Source organism: Diceros bicornis, chromosome 39 (assembly GCF_020826845.1).
Source record: "Diceros bicornis minor isolate mBicDic1 chromosome 39, mDicBic1.mat.cur, whole genome shotgun sequence".
Classification (NCBI taxonomy): domain Eukaryota; kingdom Metazoa; phylum Chordata; class Mammalia; order Perissodactyla; family Rhinocerotidae; genus Diceros; species Diceros bicornis.
Genome location: NC_080778.1, coordinates 5,706,992 through 5,725,923, shown reverse-complemented (window position 1 = coordinate 5,725,923; position 18,932 = coordinate 5,706,992). Strand labels below are relative to the sequence as shown.

The following is an 18,932-nucleotide window of genomic DNA, read 5'->3' as shown; positions in this document are numbered from 1 at the left end:
AGAAGTATTGTCTGCTCTTGTCAACTTGCTAAGGATGCAGAAATGCACGATTTATTCCCTGCTCTAAAGATGCTCAGTGGAGGAGACAGACCACTTAGGAGTAAGACAGGGTGAGCCGAGCGCAGGGCAGGCGGAGCAAACACACAGCGGAGGGAGGGCGGGGGTGGGGAGGCTTCCGGAGGACCCCACGTTTACCGCCCCGATGGGTGGGCGGCAGGAGTTCCTTGTCATCAAAGAGGGGACGAGGTTCACCAGTCGTCAGAACGACTAATGGATTGGAAAGGTAATTGGTCAAAAATAAACATTTCTAGTCACTGCTTTTTCAGCTCTTAGAATTTGTGCAAGAGTGGACAAAGTTGAAAGGACTTTTTAAACATCTTTGTGCTTTCTAAGCTCTGGAGGTGTGAAACAGAGTGCTGTGTTTCAGGAACTTCAGGTAGAGCGAAATTACAAGCCCGCCTGACTGGAAGCGGTGGCAAGTGTGGGGGACGCTGGGTGTGCAGGTGTGCGCGGGCGCGGAATCACACCGGATTTCAGTTGAAAGATTTTAAAGGAGAGAGAGCGATCACAAATTTCCGTTTTAGAAAGGTAACTGTGGCGACCTGTTGTAGGCGGTGAATCGGGGCAGAAGTGAGAATCAAGACCTGCATTTCCAGGTCTACGCACTCCAACGGTGGACGCCTGCAATACACCCCAAATGCTCCTCCCTCCCTCCTGACACAGTGGAAGAAGTCTCTCCATACATCAAAGGCGCCAAATGCCAAGGGTCCTCCGATCCCTTGTGCTCTTGCATTTTCAGCCCCGCCCCACCCTCCCCTTTTCTTTTTCTCTCTCTCCATCTGATGGAACACTTCCATGAAAACAAATGTGCTTTTTTCCCCCATCTTAAAAATATCTTATCCCCGTCTTAAAACCTTTGCTTTGACTCTACATCTCTCTAAGGCAAAGGCATCCTCACATTTACTGGACACACAGATTCTAGTCAGAGAACATCAGCGGGGAGGTATTGACCTGCCCGCCCAGGGCGGAGGACCGAGAGCGGCGCGAGGCGGGGTCTCCGGCACAGGGGCGCTGTCTTCACCCATCTGAGACCTTCTCGTGTGTAGCCTTGATTTTGTCCTTTACTAAAGGTGCTTTCCTGCAATAGAACTTTATTTTTAAGTAGTATTTGAAGACAAAATAACTACAAGACCCAAAAGGGTTGAAAATGGATGAAGAAAATGGTTCAGAAAGAGCGCCCCTTCCGCAGCAGGACCGCCCCCCCCCAAGGCTCTTCCACTCCCACCTCCTCCGCAAGTCTCCTCCTCCTCCTCCTCCGGAAAGCAAGCCTTCATTACGTTTGTGCATAAAAACGGCATTTCTTTGCTTTCAAACTGTCGTTTACTACTTGTCTGAAATTGTTTCCAATGTTCCATTGAAACGCTTTTTCAATTGTGCAAATTGCTTAGGTCAGGAGGGAGGACATTATGATTCCCCATTAAAATAATGAAAATATTTTTGAGGTAATGGCTTTTCACATAACAGCACGGTTTTCCAGAAGCATTTAAGCCATTAAGTGAGGGGTAGGTGGGTAATGAAAACTCCCCCTGCCAACATCTCCAGTTATTCTCCTCAGGGACAAGCTGTCACTACTAGGGGCCTCCAGGAACTCAAAAGGTGGGTTTGGAAGCAATTAACTGTTTTTCCAGGTTGTTTCTTTTCCTTTTCTGTGTTAAGGAGATGTAACCAGCAGCCATCCTGAAACTGACCAAGCCAGGATGTAACCACCAGCGTCCTGAAACCCACCAAGCCTCACCACAAGAGCTATGCCCATGACCTTTGCCTTATCTTTAACGAAAAGATCTCTCCAGGAGGAGCTTAGGCCTCATTATGTGGAAGCATGTTCTCCAACTGAGCCTGTGCAAGCAAATACCTGCCTCTCCCTTTTGAATATTCATCCCCCAACCAAATAAAAGTTCCTGCTTTCCTTTGTTCAAGGATGCCATGACTTTGGAAATGATTTCTCATGTCCTCCTATTTGCTGCAAATACACTTTACTTTGCGAGACAACTTCCACTGGTGTAGAGTCTTATTTAACTCACCAGGAGGCAAGCCCACTTGGTTCGATAAGAAAACCACATCGCGTGTCTTGCGTAGCCTCCACAGACAGTCCATCCACAGATGGGAAAACACACAGAACCTCTCCATCCTTCCCTTACACAGGTGACAGCATGCTACTCACTCTTTCCTCCACCTGCACTTTTCCTCTTAAAAAAAAGTCTCAGAAATCTTCCCATGCCAGTACATAAAGAGCAAGCTGACTTTTTTAATAGCTCTGTAATGTTCCATTTTGTGGCTCTATTGCAATTTATACAGTCTACAGATCGTTGACAGACGTTTATGCTCACCCCACTCTTTTGCTAGTAAACTCCACTGCTTGCCTTTAGGTCATTTCACAGGTGTGAGAATATGCAGGCAGATATGAGGAGCCACTGAGTCCAAGGGTTTGTGGCCAGGGAGCGTTGATGTGTCTCATCAAGGTGTGCTCCATGGAGGCACAGCGAGTTCTCCAGTTCAAGCAGCAGTGAGGGTGGCTGGTCCCTCACTTCCTCACCACCAGATGGGTGTCATCCATCAGTATGTTGCCATATGTCTGATCATTGCCAATAAGAGGTTGCCAATTAGTTGGAAAGAGAGGGAAAATCTACAATTAAACTGTGAAGGAAATAAATAAGGGGAAATTAAAAATTTTAAAAGCAGTAATAATTTTAATAATTATTATATAATTTAATAATTAATAATTTTTAAGATCTAACGATTTTAGATAAGACGATCAGGCCTATTAGTTTCTTGTTGCTGCTGTAACAAATAACCACAAACTTAGTAGCTTAAAATAATACAGATTTTTCATTTTATATTTCCACAGTTCAGAAGTCCAAAATGGATCTCAGTGGATAAAGTCAAAGTGTCGGCAGGGTTGCGTGCCTTCTGGAAGCTCTAGGGGAGAATCCCTCCAGGGTATCCTGCATTCTGCATTCGTCAGCCCCCAGCCCCTTTCTCCATCTTCAAAACAAGCAACAGCTGGTCGAGTCTTTCTCCCATCACAGATGCTCTTCTGCCTCCTCTCCCACTTATAAGGCCCCTAGTGATTGCAGTGGGCACACCTGGATGATGCAGGCCACATACTTGCTGTCTTCATGTCCGCTCACTAGCAGCCTTCATTCCATCTGCCTCTTCTCTTCCCCTCTGCAGTGTGACCTGACGTCTTCACACGGGCTTTAGGTCGTGGACCCCTTTGGGGGCCATTATTCTGCTGACTGCAGCCTCCCAGAGGAGGTGACACTCAGGCTGAGACCGGACATACCCCACACAGAGCCAAAGGACGAGACTTCTGGCATCCAGAGCACTGAGGGAAGGCTAAGGTGCCGAGCTAGAGGTGAAAGACAGACTCCCTTCCTCAGAACTCATCTCTGACGGGACAGTGGAGGTAAGGTGGTAGTTGGAGTAGAGGACTGTAGATTGTTGCCGGTTTGGGGTCTGTTGGGTTTTGTTTGTTTGATTTTTTATGATTGGAGAGATCTGAGCATGTTTAAGGAATGAAGCCAGTGGATTAGGAAATGTTGCAAGTCTAAGCGAAGTGGGGCATTCGATTCCATGACCTGGTACACATCTAAAAGGGGCACATAACCTGCCAAAGGGAAGCTGGGGCAGACATGGGGAAGGGAATTCCCTGTCCCCACCCAAAACAAAGCAAAGCCAGGCACCTACTCCATCTAGGTCACCAGACCTTTTCAGTAATCCCGAATTAATGTCATTCTTAGGAAAGTACAAATAGAAGTGAGCCGCGTGGCTCCCACGTGGGATTCGGTGGAGGCAGTGCCTTTAAGGCATAGAACACTTTCCAGAGTGGCTTTGTCAGGAAGCAGAGACCTGGTATTATGGCCTTCTAATTTCCCCAGCGAGTGGCACCAGCAAGTGCAAACCCCGGGCAACGTCTCGGTGCTCACGGCACAAACACTGCAGCCAGCCCTTCATCCCCAGTCACACCTACAGCAGTGGGACAAGCGAACTTGTGACTTTCCACCACCTGTTTTAAAAATGCTTGGCATTGCTGATTACGTCCTGTTTCTTAACCACACTCAGCATTGTTTGTATTTTCATTGGGAACAGAGTGGCTCACTTTAAAAAGAATAATAATAGGTGGCCTATTAGTACTTGAATACAAAATTAGAAAGAAGTGACAATTACACCTCCTCGCTGGGAGGTGTCTGCTCTTCCACTTTGATCAGCGTTGGAAGAAGGCAGAGTTTTCTTCACGTTTCTGAGAGTGGGGATGCTTCCTTGTGAAGGCAGATTTGGCAGCAGTCGAGGTATAAATGTGAAGCAGAGGCGAGTTCTGTGTTTTGTCAATGGATATTTTCCTGGCCGTGTAGCAGAGAAGAGGATTTATCTCCTGAGGTGGTGGGGGGAGGGGAGTGACACTGTTACTCTAATAAGAAATCAAGCCAGAGTTTAAGTCAATAAAAGAAAAATATAAATGATATTTTTAAAGTTATAGATGGAAGTATGGTTACTGGTGCTCGCCTTCTGCAGAGCAGGGCGCAGGGCACAGGCCGGCATGCTCCACCCCACTCTGACTTACGAGCTACACGACATGACGTGGGCACTTGCTCTCCCTGCGCCTGTTCGCTTTCTTCTCAACGCTGCACAGTGAGGTCCCCTCTCCTCGACAGACATCTGACAAATATTCTGACGTACAAGAATATGCCGAGAAGAGTTCCTACTCGAGTCCTGGAGGAGTTTGAGGATCTTCATCAATTCTTTTCTTCTAGTAGGCTCCAAACTTGTTTAATCACAAAACTTTCTTTTTTTTCAAGGTACAGCAACATGCTTTGAGAAATAATGAATTAGTTTTATTCCTTTTATAAAGCATTTTTGTCCTTAAATGAAACGGCATTTTGTCCTTAAAAGAAATGTGTGTTTCTTTTTTGTGGGGGTGGGAGGATTGAAGGGTCATTTATAGCAATATAATTTTATTTTATTTATAATAAATGCCTTGATATGTGTGTCTGTGTGTGTGTGTGTATTAGTTCACCAGAGAAACAGGACCAGTGGCATATACACACATATATGTATGCGTATGTGCATATCTGTATATATCGCACTGGTTCTGTTTCTCTGGAGAACCCTAACTAATACACCTGGGTTGACCCAGACGGACTGTGAAGGTTTCTAGGGCATTGAACAGGAGTAGCTCTTTTATTCTGAAAGAAAAACAACTCTTACACAGAAATTTTGACAACTCCCCTAGTGAGGACACTTGGCCATTGACAATAGCACCTCACTGTGAGTCATTAATCCTGTGAGACGGAGACTTATGTGTTAACTCTGTAGTAGAGCCCATGTCACTCTCGGGCCACTGCATGGCTGTCAGTCTCAAATGACCCTTCTGAGTACAGGTTAAGAAGTCTCTAAACTATTGGAACCATGAATGTGAGACCTGGAATAGGCTATGTCAGTATAGCAAATGCACATTCCACTGGCCCTGAATTCAGTGAAAAACTGTAACTATTTTTCTAGAACTGTATTTAATTTGCCTTGAATTCCTAATTTGTCCAATGAAGGAAACATCATTCAGTCATGTTCAGGCAAATTTTACTGAACTTACTGCATCCTGAATTCCCTCGGATTTTAAATCAGTCAAATTAGAAGTGCTTCTCCTATGCTCATTTCCCACCTGAGTTCTGGGTATGGCTGAGGAAGGTCTGGGATGACTGGGGCGGGCGCTGTAGTGTGGGCTTAGGAGCAAGGAGTAGGTAAGGTCCCCCGTTGTGCTGCATTGCCCAGGTGGGCTATGGTTGCAATGTCCTCCCTGGTTCTTGACCTCAGTGATGTCCCCTGAGCCAGTCTCTGCTTCTGTGGGCTGGTGTTCACTGAGGCAGTGAGACCCTATTTGTCCCCCAACCACAGAGCATGTGCTGCCATCCAAAGCTACACCCCTACGTCATGAGCAATGTTCCCTCTGGGTTGCTGGTTCTCTGGCTCAGGAGCTGCCCTCTGAGCTCTGCCTAGGGCTGTCACCCCACAGAGTGGAGTTGTGGGCTCCGTTCACCGGCTCACCTCAAGCAGCTCTTGTTCAATGTTTGCTCCTTGCCATGCCAGGTGGGATTTCAGACATCAACTGGGAGATGCACCACTCTCTCCGGGCTCTAGAAAAAAGGCAGGCACGAGGACCCTCTTGATAAGATTCCCCAAGACTGATCTGGGGATTAAGTACCCTACCCACCCCACCTTGGTTCTCACCTTGTGGAGAGCAGGGTGGGGGCTCCTCTTGGGGAGTGCATATTGACACCCTCAATTGCTTTCTTTCCCATGTTCCTTCCTTCCCCTGTCCAGGCAGAAAAATCTGAAAACATCTTGTTTCAGCTAGATTGTCAGCTTTTAAATATCCATAAACACTTTTCCCTCAAAATTTCAGCTACTATGAATTTCTGAATCTTATTTTGAAAGTAAAAAGCTGATTGTTGCTGCCTCTTCCCTTGGAGTTCCTGCTCCTCATGGAGGGAAGGATTGAAACGAAGGATCATTTATGAGGAGCTAGTGCTTTGGGTCGGGGTCTTGACTAGCGTCTTGAATGGTGGATAGGTCTACATTAGTCAAGACGCACACTTTACAAACAGGTGCTGAATCCAGGGCCATTTCAGGATAGCGTAGTGCTTAAGGACAAGTCCCTGCATCTGGCTCGTCTGCTTTCTTACTGACTAGCTACTTAGCTTCTTTTCCTCATCTTAAAATATAACATGCGTAATTCAGAGAATTGTTGTGAGGATTGCATTGGTGCAAGTAGAGTGCCTGACAAATAGTAAGTGCTCAATATATGCTGATGTCCATTATTTCAGTTTGGGTGAGGAGCAGCATTTCAGCCATATTCCCAAAATACGGGGGATCAGAGGGAAGACATTCAGGAGGGAGCATATAGTGATGTGCTGCCTGGGAGGAACAGAGATTCTCCAACAGTGGGAGGTAAGAGTTGAGCTTCCAAGGATGAGCTGACTAAGCAGAAAACAGGGTGAGGTTATTCCGGTAGAAAGCGTCTCATGTGGCATATTCCTGAAAGGACATGGATGCTCCAAGAAGCAATGTGCATTCCATGTGACTGAGCCTTAGGAGAGGGGAGGCTGCAGGAGATGCCCCCTGAGTCCCAGCTGGCCAACTTGAACGATTTGTTCTGTAGTAAGCAAGGGCCCAGCAGAAGGTCGCCGGCAAATTTCTAGGGGGAGAAATGTCAAGAATAGCCAGGTTCCTAAGCCAATTAATGTATTTTTTAAATTTAAAGAAGACTAGATTGAGCATAAGGAGACAAGATAGCTTTCCTCAAATAGTTGAATGGTTGTCAGATAAAAGAGGAAGTGGACATTCCATGGGGCTGCTAGTACAGAACTTGTATCTTGGAATAGAAAGTATAAAGCTACAGATTTCAGGATGACTTTAGATAGAACTTTCTGGCAACTAGAGCTGTCAAACAGTGGTCTGGTTTACATTATGGTAGTGTGTCCTCCACCCCTGGGGGATGAAGTCGGATGACCATCCATCAGAAACGACGAGTATGCAATCTTGTGTTGCTGGTGGAAGGTTGAACCGATGATCTCCAAGTCCCACCCCCAAGTCATGACTTCACATGGACAAAATTCAATTACCCAGAAGGCTTAGGAAATGGGGTGCTCGGTACATGGCTTTTTTAGTTAATGCAAGCTTAAGCAGGTAAATGTTATTTTCTCAATGTATATTAATACATTCATGTGTCATAGTTATTCTGTGTGTCAAAATGTTTCAATCTTTTTTTTTTCTAATGGCTGAGCATTTACTAGGCTCTAAGGGCATCATTGTGACCAAGAGTCCTACCTAATTAGTGACACAGATATCAGAGAGGCTAGACATTATCTGAATATATATACTTATCAAGGAAAAATTTGGAAGTTGATGTTTTAAATAAATTCCTGATTTTATCGCTAGTCACTTTCCTTTCTCTCCTCCACGTCAATTAAGGAAAGGTCTAAATCTGTTGTGTAATGGATGGGAGGCTCCTTTTTTATTTTTGACAGGGGGAGAAGGGTGTGGGGAGAGGAGGACAAGAGAGCGCACATGGAACAGCACCTCTGGTTTCTGTTTCATCAGGCTTAGTTTAATAAGAACAGCATCAATTGTGTATTATTTGGAACATTTAAAAAAATTCTTAAATGTATGAGATTGTCAGTCTGTAAATGTGTGGTTTCCCTTTTATCTCTCAGGGAACTATGCCTATGAAGATTCTAATTACAGAAAGGAACAAGCACATAGGACATAATGGCAAGGTGACAAAGTCTCTGGTGAGCTGAAGATGTCCAAGCCAAACCTATGCAAACATTGTGTCCTGCCCTCTTCTCTTCATTTCTCTCCACTACATCCCTTCCACACATTGAGTGCCCAATGAATACATGTTGAATAAACGTTTGTTTGATAAGTGTTGCATTTCAGAGTTCCTTTTTTGTTTTTTTTTTTTGTGAGGAAGATCAGCCCTGAGCTAACATCCACGCCAATCCTCCTCTTTTTTTGCTGAGGAAGACTGGCCCTGGGCTAACATCTGTGCCCATCTTCCTCCACTTTATATGGGACGCCGCCACAGCATAGCCTGACAAGCAGTGTGCATTAGTGCGGCGTGCCCAGGATCCGAACTCGGGCTGCCAGCAGTGGAGCATTCGCACTTAACCGCTACGCCACGGGGCTGGCCCTGCATTTCAGAGTTCCTTTTGCATCAGGAAATAGATATGATGGAGAAAGGTTACTCTCCTCCAAGCTCTTGAGTTACAGAAAAGTTGATGGAAAAATCAGACACATGCATAATTAAGATAGGGATTCAAATTCAGATCAGCTTTACAGAATACCAATCTGGAACTTGAATTACCAAATAAGTTTATGGTATATTAGCTCATGAAATTTATTTTTAACACAGTAAACTTTAATTTCACAGAAAATAAATATTTAACAAAAATCCTGTCTATAACACATACAGTGTTATGCACTCAGGGGGCATTCCATTAGTAAGAGTTTGGTGATGCAGGAGAATTCTGTTCTAAGGGATTCCCACACTTGTGTCTAATTAACAAGGCTGTGGTCACATATTTAACAATGTTAACAGGTCTTTATTCCAGTAAACATTCATTTTGTTTACTGCTAAATTTAGCTCTAAATGTTTATGGTTAGGGAAGGTCTGAGATAGAATTAAACTTTTAACTTTTTTTCTTTTAGTGAGGAAGATTGGCCCTGAGCTAACATCTGTGCCAATCTTCCTCTATTTTGTATGTAGGACACTGCCACAGCATGGCTTGATGAGCAGTGTGTATGTCCACACCTGGGATCTGAACCCATGAACCCTGGGCTGCCAAAGCGGAATGCGTGAACTTAATCACTATACAACCAGGCCAGCCCCTAGCTTTTTGGTCTTAAATATTTATCGTTTGCCTGCCCACCTGATAACAAGCAGAGGTAGGCAAATACAATTTCCTTAAGCAGAGTGTTAAAGAGAAAGCCACGAGTATACTTATCATGCTATACAGATTTGCGAGGGTTAGCCGAGAACACTGTCTTCACTACAGGAGAAAGAATCCTAGTGCTTCCTCGTAACCACGCCAGCGCCATGGAGTCTTCCTGCTCTCAGCCATGAGAACTGGACTGTTCCTGAGGACCCTGATGGCCAGAGAAGCTACTTCAGGTGTCTCAGGGTCAGCGCTCAGGGTCATTAGCTTTGTAACCTGAAGTGGTCGTTCTAAAAGACCACAGTTTCCCCAACTAGTCTTTAACCCCTTAAAATTATGCAATGGAGTTAACAAATCATCTTATAAAATTTAACATTTATGTTGTCTCATCCTTTCTGGTAGAAATGGCTGAAGCAAATATTAAACCTTACTTCAATGTGAACTTGGCATCTTCTAAGCAAACAAGGCCTGGAGTGTTTGCTACTGAACTTGCACGAGGCCCCTGTGCTTCCCTCAACATACAAAATGTCTTTTACCTTCCCCACAAGTGAGAGCAAATGATAAACGTGAAAGATGATATTTTAAAAACTCTGTATTCAAGTATTCACACCAAAGGATATCCATTAAAATTATGAACATCTCTAAATATATTTCATGTATCATACATATATATACTTTATATGTATAATTACATATCCACAAAAGATTTCTTGCAGCTCTAAGCATGTAAGTAAAACAAAGATAGATGTTGCAATGTAACACCCATATATGCATATATACCAGCTGTTTGAATTATGAATTTATTTACAATTTGCCTAGGTTATAATAAATGATTACTGTTCTATTATACAAACATAACAGTTAAGGTTTCTTTTAAATACAAAGACTGCAAATGAATACATGAAAAAATTACACACATGTACAATATTTATAATTTATAAATGCAAAGTTAAGACCTCTTTAAATTATTGCACTTGCGCATTTTACAAAGATTTTTATATGTCGTACATATAAAATAATGTTTTTAAATTTACTAACTCATCAGCTATAATGAAGTTGGATATTGTTCACCTGCAATTCTTTCTCCTTCCAAGAGAGCCCATTAAAACTTTCAATACAGATCCATCGACTCTACATATCAGTTTATTTTGCACATTGTGTTTCTGATAGCTTGTCACCTGTATCACACTCCAGCATTTTGGGCGGCAAGGAGATTATCCCAGCAAACTCGCAGATGCCTCAGCTAGGCAGGAACATAGCTTCTTTTTTGTTCATGTAGACTTGTAAATAAAGTCACCTTTCTCTACAGAGAGATTCAAGATGTTGCATTTCTACAGATTTTGGTAACTGTTTCACAGTGTTTTGGGCAAGCACATTATTTCAATTGGGTCACTGGGTTGGGTCTGGTGAATAGGTAGGGGCATTGTCTATAAACACCTTCTACAGATAAATCTATTGCACTTTCAATGTGCGCACTAAACGAATACATAGAATAGACACCATACAGCAGATCGTATGGAAAATAATACTCCTATATGTGATTTACACAGGCTATTTGAGATCTGGCATGGGACTGCGTATAAAGGTGACTGAAGAAAATACCAAAGCTGCCATGCCCGTGATATAATGGTATTTTAGGTGGGCTAGAGTACTAGGTAAAACACTTTTAAGACTTAATTTACAATGGGAATAAAACTTTGCATTTAAACTTCTGCAAATCTACAGTACCTCAAAAATATGAGCCGAAACCTGACATGTGTAAACCGACTTCTCTACTTGGCAGTCTGGATTTGGCTGTAAGTGTCTGTCTGGGTCCTTGGGTGACACTACTCTGTGTTCCAGCAGAGCCACGCTCAGGTCCGCGTGCTCTCGGTCACGATTCCCCCACATCTGCTGTAAAGAGCAGTCAAAAGATGTGCCACGGACACAGCGCGCCTCCCACTGTGGGGTCGAGAAGAAGGGAAAGGCTTAGAGTCTGATGGAAGATAGTAATGCTTCTCTGGATTTTAAACATGATTCTTGGGAAACAAAGTCTATCTCTTTGTCTCACTAATTTAAATTTAAGGTAAGTGTTTAAAGGAACTGGCAAAATGTGTTATCAGGATAAATACTTACGCAAAAGGTGAGAACAGAACAGCCACGTGCTACTGACAAGCACAGAGAAGCAAGAACTGAGAACACGCTCGGCTAATGCACATTTTACAGTGATTTCAAAATCAGATTAATACTTGCAACAGAAGGGATACACCAATGTGACTAAATGAAGAAGTCTTTAAAGAATTAACCCTAAATAAAATCAGCAAAGTGTAGGAAGCAAATATATATTTGAAATATATAAAGATAGAAGTGATTTTCAAAATCTAAGTCATGCATATGTACCTGAATGCCAACAAAATCACATCATAATCAGCGTCACAGTTCTTGGAAGTTCTTGCAAAAAAAGACTGAATCTGAGCAGTTCATTGGTTGCAGTGATGAGGGTATATGTGAATGAAACCAAATAAAGGAGAGAAATCTGAGGAGGAGAGAAAGGAGGAGGAGAGAAAGGTCCTATTCATTCAACCTGACAAAATTAACCATGGGTGTCCCTTTAAATGTTTCCAATTAGAGTTAAGCAAGAAAAGCAAAATAATGACTATATGAATGAAGAAGAAAAATGACAGTATTTAAAATAAAGGCACAGGCCAAGGCGTGGTGAATAACTGAGTCCTATTAAAGCTCAAACCTTAATTCTGAGTTAAAAGACCAGAAACATAATCCTCAAAACTAAATCTACTAAAAACTCCAGGTAGCTAAGGATTTATGCAATTATGTGTATCATGTACAAACAGATCTAGAGTGGCTGAACATCCAATAAAGCAAAATTCACTGAGACTGATTGTACAAAATAAAATTTTAAAAAATCTAAAAGCATGCTAAAAAGAGGAAACCTACACTGAACAGATCTAGTTTCAAATTAGCTCTGTTTTAGTTGCTGTGAGAACAAGTCACTTCGAGTAGCATTGTAATCATATGCACAGATGCTTCTTCATTGAGAGAAGAGTCTGGAATGAGGACAACTGTGAATAATTCATTGGGGTCTCTCTTCCAAGACTGGTTTCTCATGCACTTCTTAGAAATAACTAACGCTGGGAAATGCATCACAACTCCTGCCCTAGTCAAAGGGCTATTTTTGAGAATTACTTTCCACATCGATTGCATTTGTTTATGTTTTTATATTTAATTAATTCAGAGTCAACTATCAATTCATAAGATGCTTGCATTTTTTTAGAATTTTATTCCACTGCCCAAGTTCAGTATTTCATGTTGTTGGTGGCATGCATTTCCAAGAAAATTTTTAGTTAAAAAATATATTCACTATCTCTGGAAAGATAATGGAATCATTGCATTTGACAATAAAACTGTGTGTATTATATAAATCAGCACAACTGATAAAAATCTCTGCAAGTAAAACATTCTAAATATACTCACAGCTGGTTACCAAATTTATACTGAACAGGGGAAATTTGGCCCAATATAAAATACCACCTTAAGGAGAAACTCATCAAAGCTTTGGTAATAAAAACCATCTGCCCTTTTAAGAAAAGATCTGGGAAAAAGATGAGAACAGAACTCAAAAGTTTGTCCGCTAAATATATCTGCCAAAATGCACAATTACTGCTAACTGCATTTTTTCCAAAACAGATTAACTATATATCACTGCATCCTGGGCCCTTTTATTTTAGGTAAATCTATGATTCCTAAGTAAATCTTACACATGGTAAAAGCAATATTAACAGTTTACATTCGAATATAGTCCTTGGGTCAACCTTTGTTCCTATTATGACAATATTTCATGAGAAATCAACCAATTAACCGATATACATTTCTTTGGGAAACTGTTCAAAGTATAGATCACATGATATAATACACCTGGCTGTATCAAAATAAGAGAACTTTCTGTAATAATCTCAGCAGAACAGCAATCTTAGATGCAAAAATAGCCATAGGATTCTCTCCCCCCATGACTGTTTTCTATATCAAGAAGTAAAATTCATGCATTCTTTTAAAATCCTTTTAGTTAAACAACAATCGTAAATGATATTTCCTCCCCCATTGCAAATCAGTCTCCAAGTCAAATTAGATGACTAAATTAACTTTTGTGCAAGTTGAAATCAGTGGGTCCAGTTTCATAAATTTAGATGTGGAAAAATATGCAACTTTTTAGCATTCAATTCTACGACTACACTAACATAAAAAGGACACTTTCTTGTCAGCTCTTTATCAAACAATACACATTTTCCAGCACAAAAAATCACCATTTTTGAAGAATGGAGCTGACTTTTATTTTTCGTGGATGTGTTTGTATCACTCTTGCTCTCTCTCATACATAGATGTGTGTACATAGCCACAGTGGTATTTCTCTATTTATTTCATTTTACCTCATATTGTATAATTACAGTAGCAAATGGAGCTCCATGTAGGGAAGATGGCAACTTTCAGAAGCCCATAAGGAAATTGAACACATAGTGTTAATTTTAAAATAAGAACAATGTTTATGTATAGCTAACGCTGCTAGAACATAAATAAACCATGTTGTAGAAACATCTGATTTAATTTTTTTTTGCAAAAACCCAAGCTCACATGAACAACAATGTGTACAGTATTGAATATGTAGAAGAGTATTTTAAAAATTTATTTTATTAAAAGTAATATTCCAGTTTCCTGCCACGTGAAGAGTGGATAAGCTATTTGTTATGGATTGGCCTGTCACTTCCTGAGACTCTAACTCCTTCAGGTCAGGACTAACCACAGCTTCGGAGGTTACTGTGTCATTGTGCTAAAAATCTGTACAGCATTAATATGCACCAGAAGTGACTGGCTTATAATCCTTGTAGGAAGGGGTCCAGACTATTACTTTTGTATGTTTTTTCAAGGCATTTACACTGTAGAGTAATAGTAGTCTCCCAAAAATTATACAGAAGAAACTCTTCAAACCACAGGATTTTATGTAGATTTTGATCTTGACCAGAGTAGAGAGAGCAGAAAGAAGCGACCATACAATTACACTGTTTTCTTCTACTTCCCTGTTATGGACAGAAAGCTTAGGAAAGATGATTGAGTAACACAAGGAAGGGAGAAATGGGAGAAGAATGCAGCAGATCAAAGTAAAAATTACAGAAGACTTCAATTTTACGGTTTAATTTGATTTTGAGAGAAATGTATGGCATTTTAACTAAATAATTTTACAGGAAAAAAATCTTTCATTTTGAATGTGAGTCTAAAATTTTGTAATGACACCAAATGAAAATATAAAGGAATCATTATTAAAAATTCACATTTTACATCCATAAGACTTCTCTGTTAAAAAAAAATTATATGCTTTGTTTTTATTTTGTTCTTTATCCAAAGGGTTTAGTAAATGTGCCAAGATTACAATGAAGAAAAAAATTTTAAAAATATTCTTTGATATCTTTTGAATTGATACTTAGAGTTCTGAATTTATTATGATGTATATCTGCATCTTTTCTCCAGAGGACAGAATATCTACTTCCTTTAGTGTTAAATTTATTCATCTAAGCCCTTTAGTATAAACTTAAAGGATACACTTTAGTCCACCTAACTTTTAATTCATGAGGCTCTGAAACAAGAATCTGACTATTTTCCATCACTGATTGCAGAAAGACACTTCTTACTCCGTAACCTCGATGACACGTGTCCTGAGGCTGTCTGCTACAATTCACGCTAATTACAAGTAGGTCACACATGAACATTCACAACAGTAATGTGTAAAAATTCCTATTTATAACCAACAACATCAAAGCAACATTGGTGTTAAAGCCAAAGTACAATATGATAATAGTACCATTTTAAACCCTCACTAGAAAGATACAATGGAAAAGTACCCCCTTCTGAATAATTTTTGTCCGTTTCCATTAAGGCCTCAGCAAATTAGCCTATTAGAAAAGGCCAGTTCACAAGTCCAATGGAGTCATGTGGACAGCTGATTTCTGGTCATGGGGTGGTCCTAGTTGACCACTGTCTATGATGCTTTACAGATGAGACTGGCAGGGAGTCATCTGCTTGACATATTGACTCGATGTTACCTTCTTGAAGAGGTTTGCATCCCAGGTACCAGGTGTAGGTTTCCCCCCACAAAAACAAAAGGAAGAAAAGTCAAAGAAGCTAGACGAGCATCTTTAGGTGGGACAGCTCATCAGCAGTCATCTGTCTTCACAGGCAGCTTCTCAGAGGTCCCCTGGGCCACTGGTTGGGACGAGATCCACACTGCACTCTCCTCCCCTCGAATCACCTTCTCCCACTGGCTGAGGTTATTCCTAGGGATGAAAGATGCAGTGACAGGATGTTTAAAAAGGATTTCTGGATTTTGTCTCAAAAATTAACCACACCATCCTGTGGCATGACTAGTCATGGTGGCTTTTTGGTGTCATTCTGACTGTGATAATAACTAGCCTGCTGTGGCCAGGCAGGCTCCCATTATGTCTCCCTGACTTGGCACTGCAGCTGAGTGTCCTCAGAAGAGCCTTGAACCACCAAAGCCTGGGGGGTACCTCATCCCTCCAGCTCCAGACTGCAAGGTCAAAAAGGAAAGCGAGGCTTAGGACAGATAGTTTGAAGGGTTAACTCGAAAAGGAGAATGAGCCATAGGGTTTACTACTGAGAAACAGGCAGGATAGATGGAACAGGAAGGATGCCTGAGCAGCAAGAACATTCAGCACCAATAGGAACAGTCAGGGCCTTCAGACTCTGCAGGGTGGAAAGAGTGCACCTCCATGAGGCTTCAGCCCCTGTCACACCTCACTTGGAACTGGAGAGTAGCTGATTTTGAACACTGTGTCATAAATAAAAAGTCACCATAAGTTACCCCTGGTACAAACTTCTGAAATTTCCTTGTTACAGTAAAACCGCATTTGTGTTCTGGTGACCTCTAGTCTCAAATGCAGCCTCGTTTCTCTCCCACTCTCTCAATATCTGCAGTTCAAACGTTGCACGCATCTTAATCTTCTTTAATAGTGTGATAACTACCACTGCGTGACCACCATCTTGCCCTCTGTGGCTAACCAGGCAGAGATCTCATCAACATTTCCCACCTTGCACTTTGCTTCCTTATATACAAAGTCAAAATGAGAAGGGAACCTTGGCTTAGGCAAACACAAAATTCATACAAAGCACACCATGCTAAGACACCTTTGGACAAAAGAAATCCCTAAAATATAACCTGAAAAGTGTAACACTTTTAACTTTTGTATCATATCATCAGGCATCATTTTCCCAGAACCTAAAGAGATTTTTTGATACATTGGAAGAAAGACATACACTAACTTTCCTACGTTTCCTTGGACACCAATGATACATCATGAATTTTTTTAAGATTAAAAGGGTCTTTAAAAGATTATGTGGTTCAACCAAGTATACTGAAGCAAGAATGCAGCAAAGCGGCTAAGACAACTGAAAACCCAGTGCTTGACAATCACGGCAAGCATTCCTTCTGCTGGGTCTAAATATTTAGCATAAAGTACAGAGAATTTTTGGATATGAAAGGACCTCTGACTATTGCCCAGGCTTTTTTCCTCTGACATGTTGTTTGGATTTCAATTTGGTGGGGCATCCACTTTTTCAACCTGATTCCATCAAGGAGGAGTTCTAGCTCACACTCCATACTGCCCACATGGCTCAGCCCTTACGCAGTAAGATAATATTTTAATAAACTAACCACTGATTAAAGTCGGTGATGGCTCAACAAAAGAAGCTAGGATGCTATGTTCATCTCCCTGGGAGCAGAGAGGAAAGAGAAATCACAACTTAAGTAAAAAATAACAAAACAGGGGCTGGCCCGGTGGCGTAGTGGTTAAGTTCGTGCGCTCTGCTTTGGCGGTCCGGGGTTCGCGGCTTCAGTCCCAGGCGCCGACCTCCGCACCGCTCATGCTGCTGTGGCGTCCCACATATAAAATAGAGGGAGACTGGCACAGAAGTTAGCTCAGCGACAACCTTCCCCAAGCGAAAAGAGGAAGACTGGCAACAGATGTTAGCTCAGGGCCAATCCTCCTCACCAAAAAAATGAAATGATTTTTTTCATCTTCTTGCTTGTTGGTTTTGTTTGTTTGTTTTCCTTAAAAATTTAGTTCATAAAAATAAGTCTCAACAGCAGAGGATGGGAGTACACTAAAAGCTTTTGGTTTTGTTTAAAACTATCTAGTCAAACGTCTGTCCTCAGTCCACCTCCCCACTCCCCCACCCCCATGCACCCACTCCACCCATCAAGTGTGGTTCTGGTTAAGTGGTCAGAAAAATCTCCTTGACACCAATTCATCTGCAGAAAATCAACTCACAGGGCTGCTCTGCTCATCATCCTTTGCTTTCCCCAGAGGGAACTTCTTTTCAAAGTAAAATGAAGATCTTAAAAAAAATTCCAATGTTCTTAGCTGAGCTCACCCCTCAAAAAAGATGATGGAAGGACACAAAGATATCTGAAGCTAGGACAGATAACAGATGGCTTCCATTTCTTTTGGGAAGAAAACTAAACACAGTGAGAGAAGATTCCATCAAGGTTCCCCCTCTTCCATTTCAACAATCAACTGCGTGATTCAAGCGAGCAGCCCGGAACAGACATTATTGTCCCATCTGTTTAAAAACAGCATTGGGCGGGGCTCTCTGCCTCATAAAAACAAACAAACAAACAAACTCCTTGTTCCTTTTTGGTGAATGAAAGACTTTACGAATAAATACTCTTGACATACACTTGTTACCTAGGCAAACACGCAGCCCATAAAATTAGATTTATTGTAAACTGTAGATAAGACACATACACACATTGATGGAGCAAAAAGCCTATATGGAGTCTTAGTCATTTTTTTAAATAACATCACAGCTTGAACTATGTACATACCTGCACGCTTTAAGGAGGGGCTCTGTGGGAGGGAAGATCTGGGTAAGGGTAGTGTAGCAGGGAATTGCTACGGCGTTGTAGAATCCAAGCTGCCTCGGTGCAAAAACCACGGACAAGAAACAATTGCACATTAGCAATTCTAGCAGCACAATATTTCTCAAGTGAATTTTCTATTTCTCCAGCCTAACTATAAAATTAAATGTTCTAGTTTTGCTAGGTGACATTTGGGCTCAATGAATACTACTGGAGAGCGCATTTAAAAATGCATTAAAATACATTCTCAAAATAAAACAATAAAAATTGAAAACGTAAAAAGATGTTAATCTAAAACCCAAGTACAACAGTCAATGAGATTCTATTTGTAGAGCAATCAAGTTATAATTCAAGTCTGGTTCTTATCTCTGGTCAAATTAGTACTCTTCATAGACATTTCAAAGTCAACCTGCTATTCTACATGGGTGACTCTTCTCCAACTTAATATTTAGGAATCACTGCAGGGTGTTTTATCTGTTTGTTACTCTTGGCTTTTGGTATCTTGTTTGGTGTCTTGAAAT

At 41.4% G+C, this 18,932-nt stretch overlaps 1 protein-coding gene across 1 annotated transcript in view; it reads right to left on the bottom strand.

The window, feature by feature from the left end:
- Positions 1–14,661: 14,661 nt before the first annotated feature.
- The window catches only part of PDE10A (phosphodiesterase 10A), a 247,023-nt gene continuing 242,752 nt past the window's right edge, over positions 14,662–18,932 (bottom strand). The window contains exons 21-22 of the mRNA XM_058534019.1: positions 18,379–18,467; positions 14,662–15,808 (exon numbers count right to left, since the gene is read on the bottom strand). Of these exons, the coding sequence (XP_058390002.1) occupies positions 15,688–15,808; positions 18,379–18,467 (210 nt within the window). The 3' untranslated portion in view covers positions 14,662–15,687. The remainder of the gene's footprint in view (positions 15,809–18,378; positions 18,468–18,932) is intronic.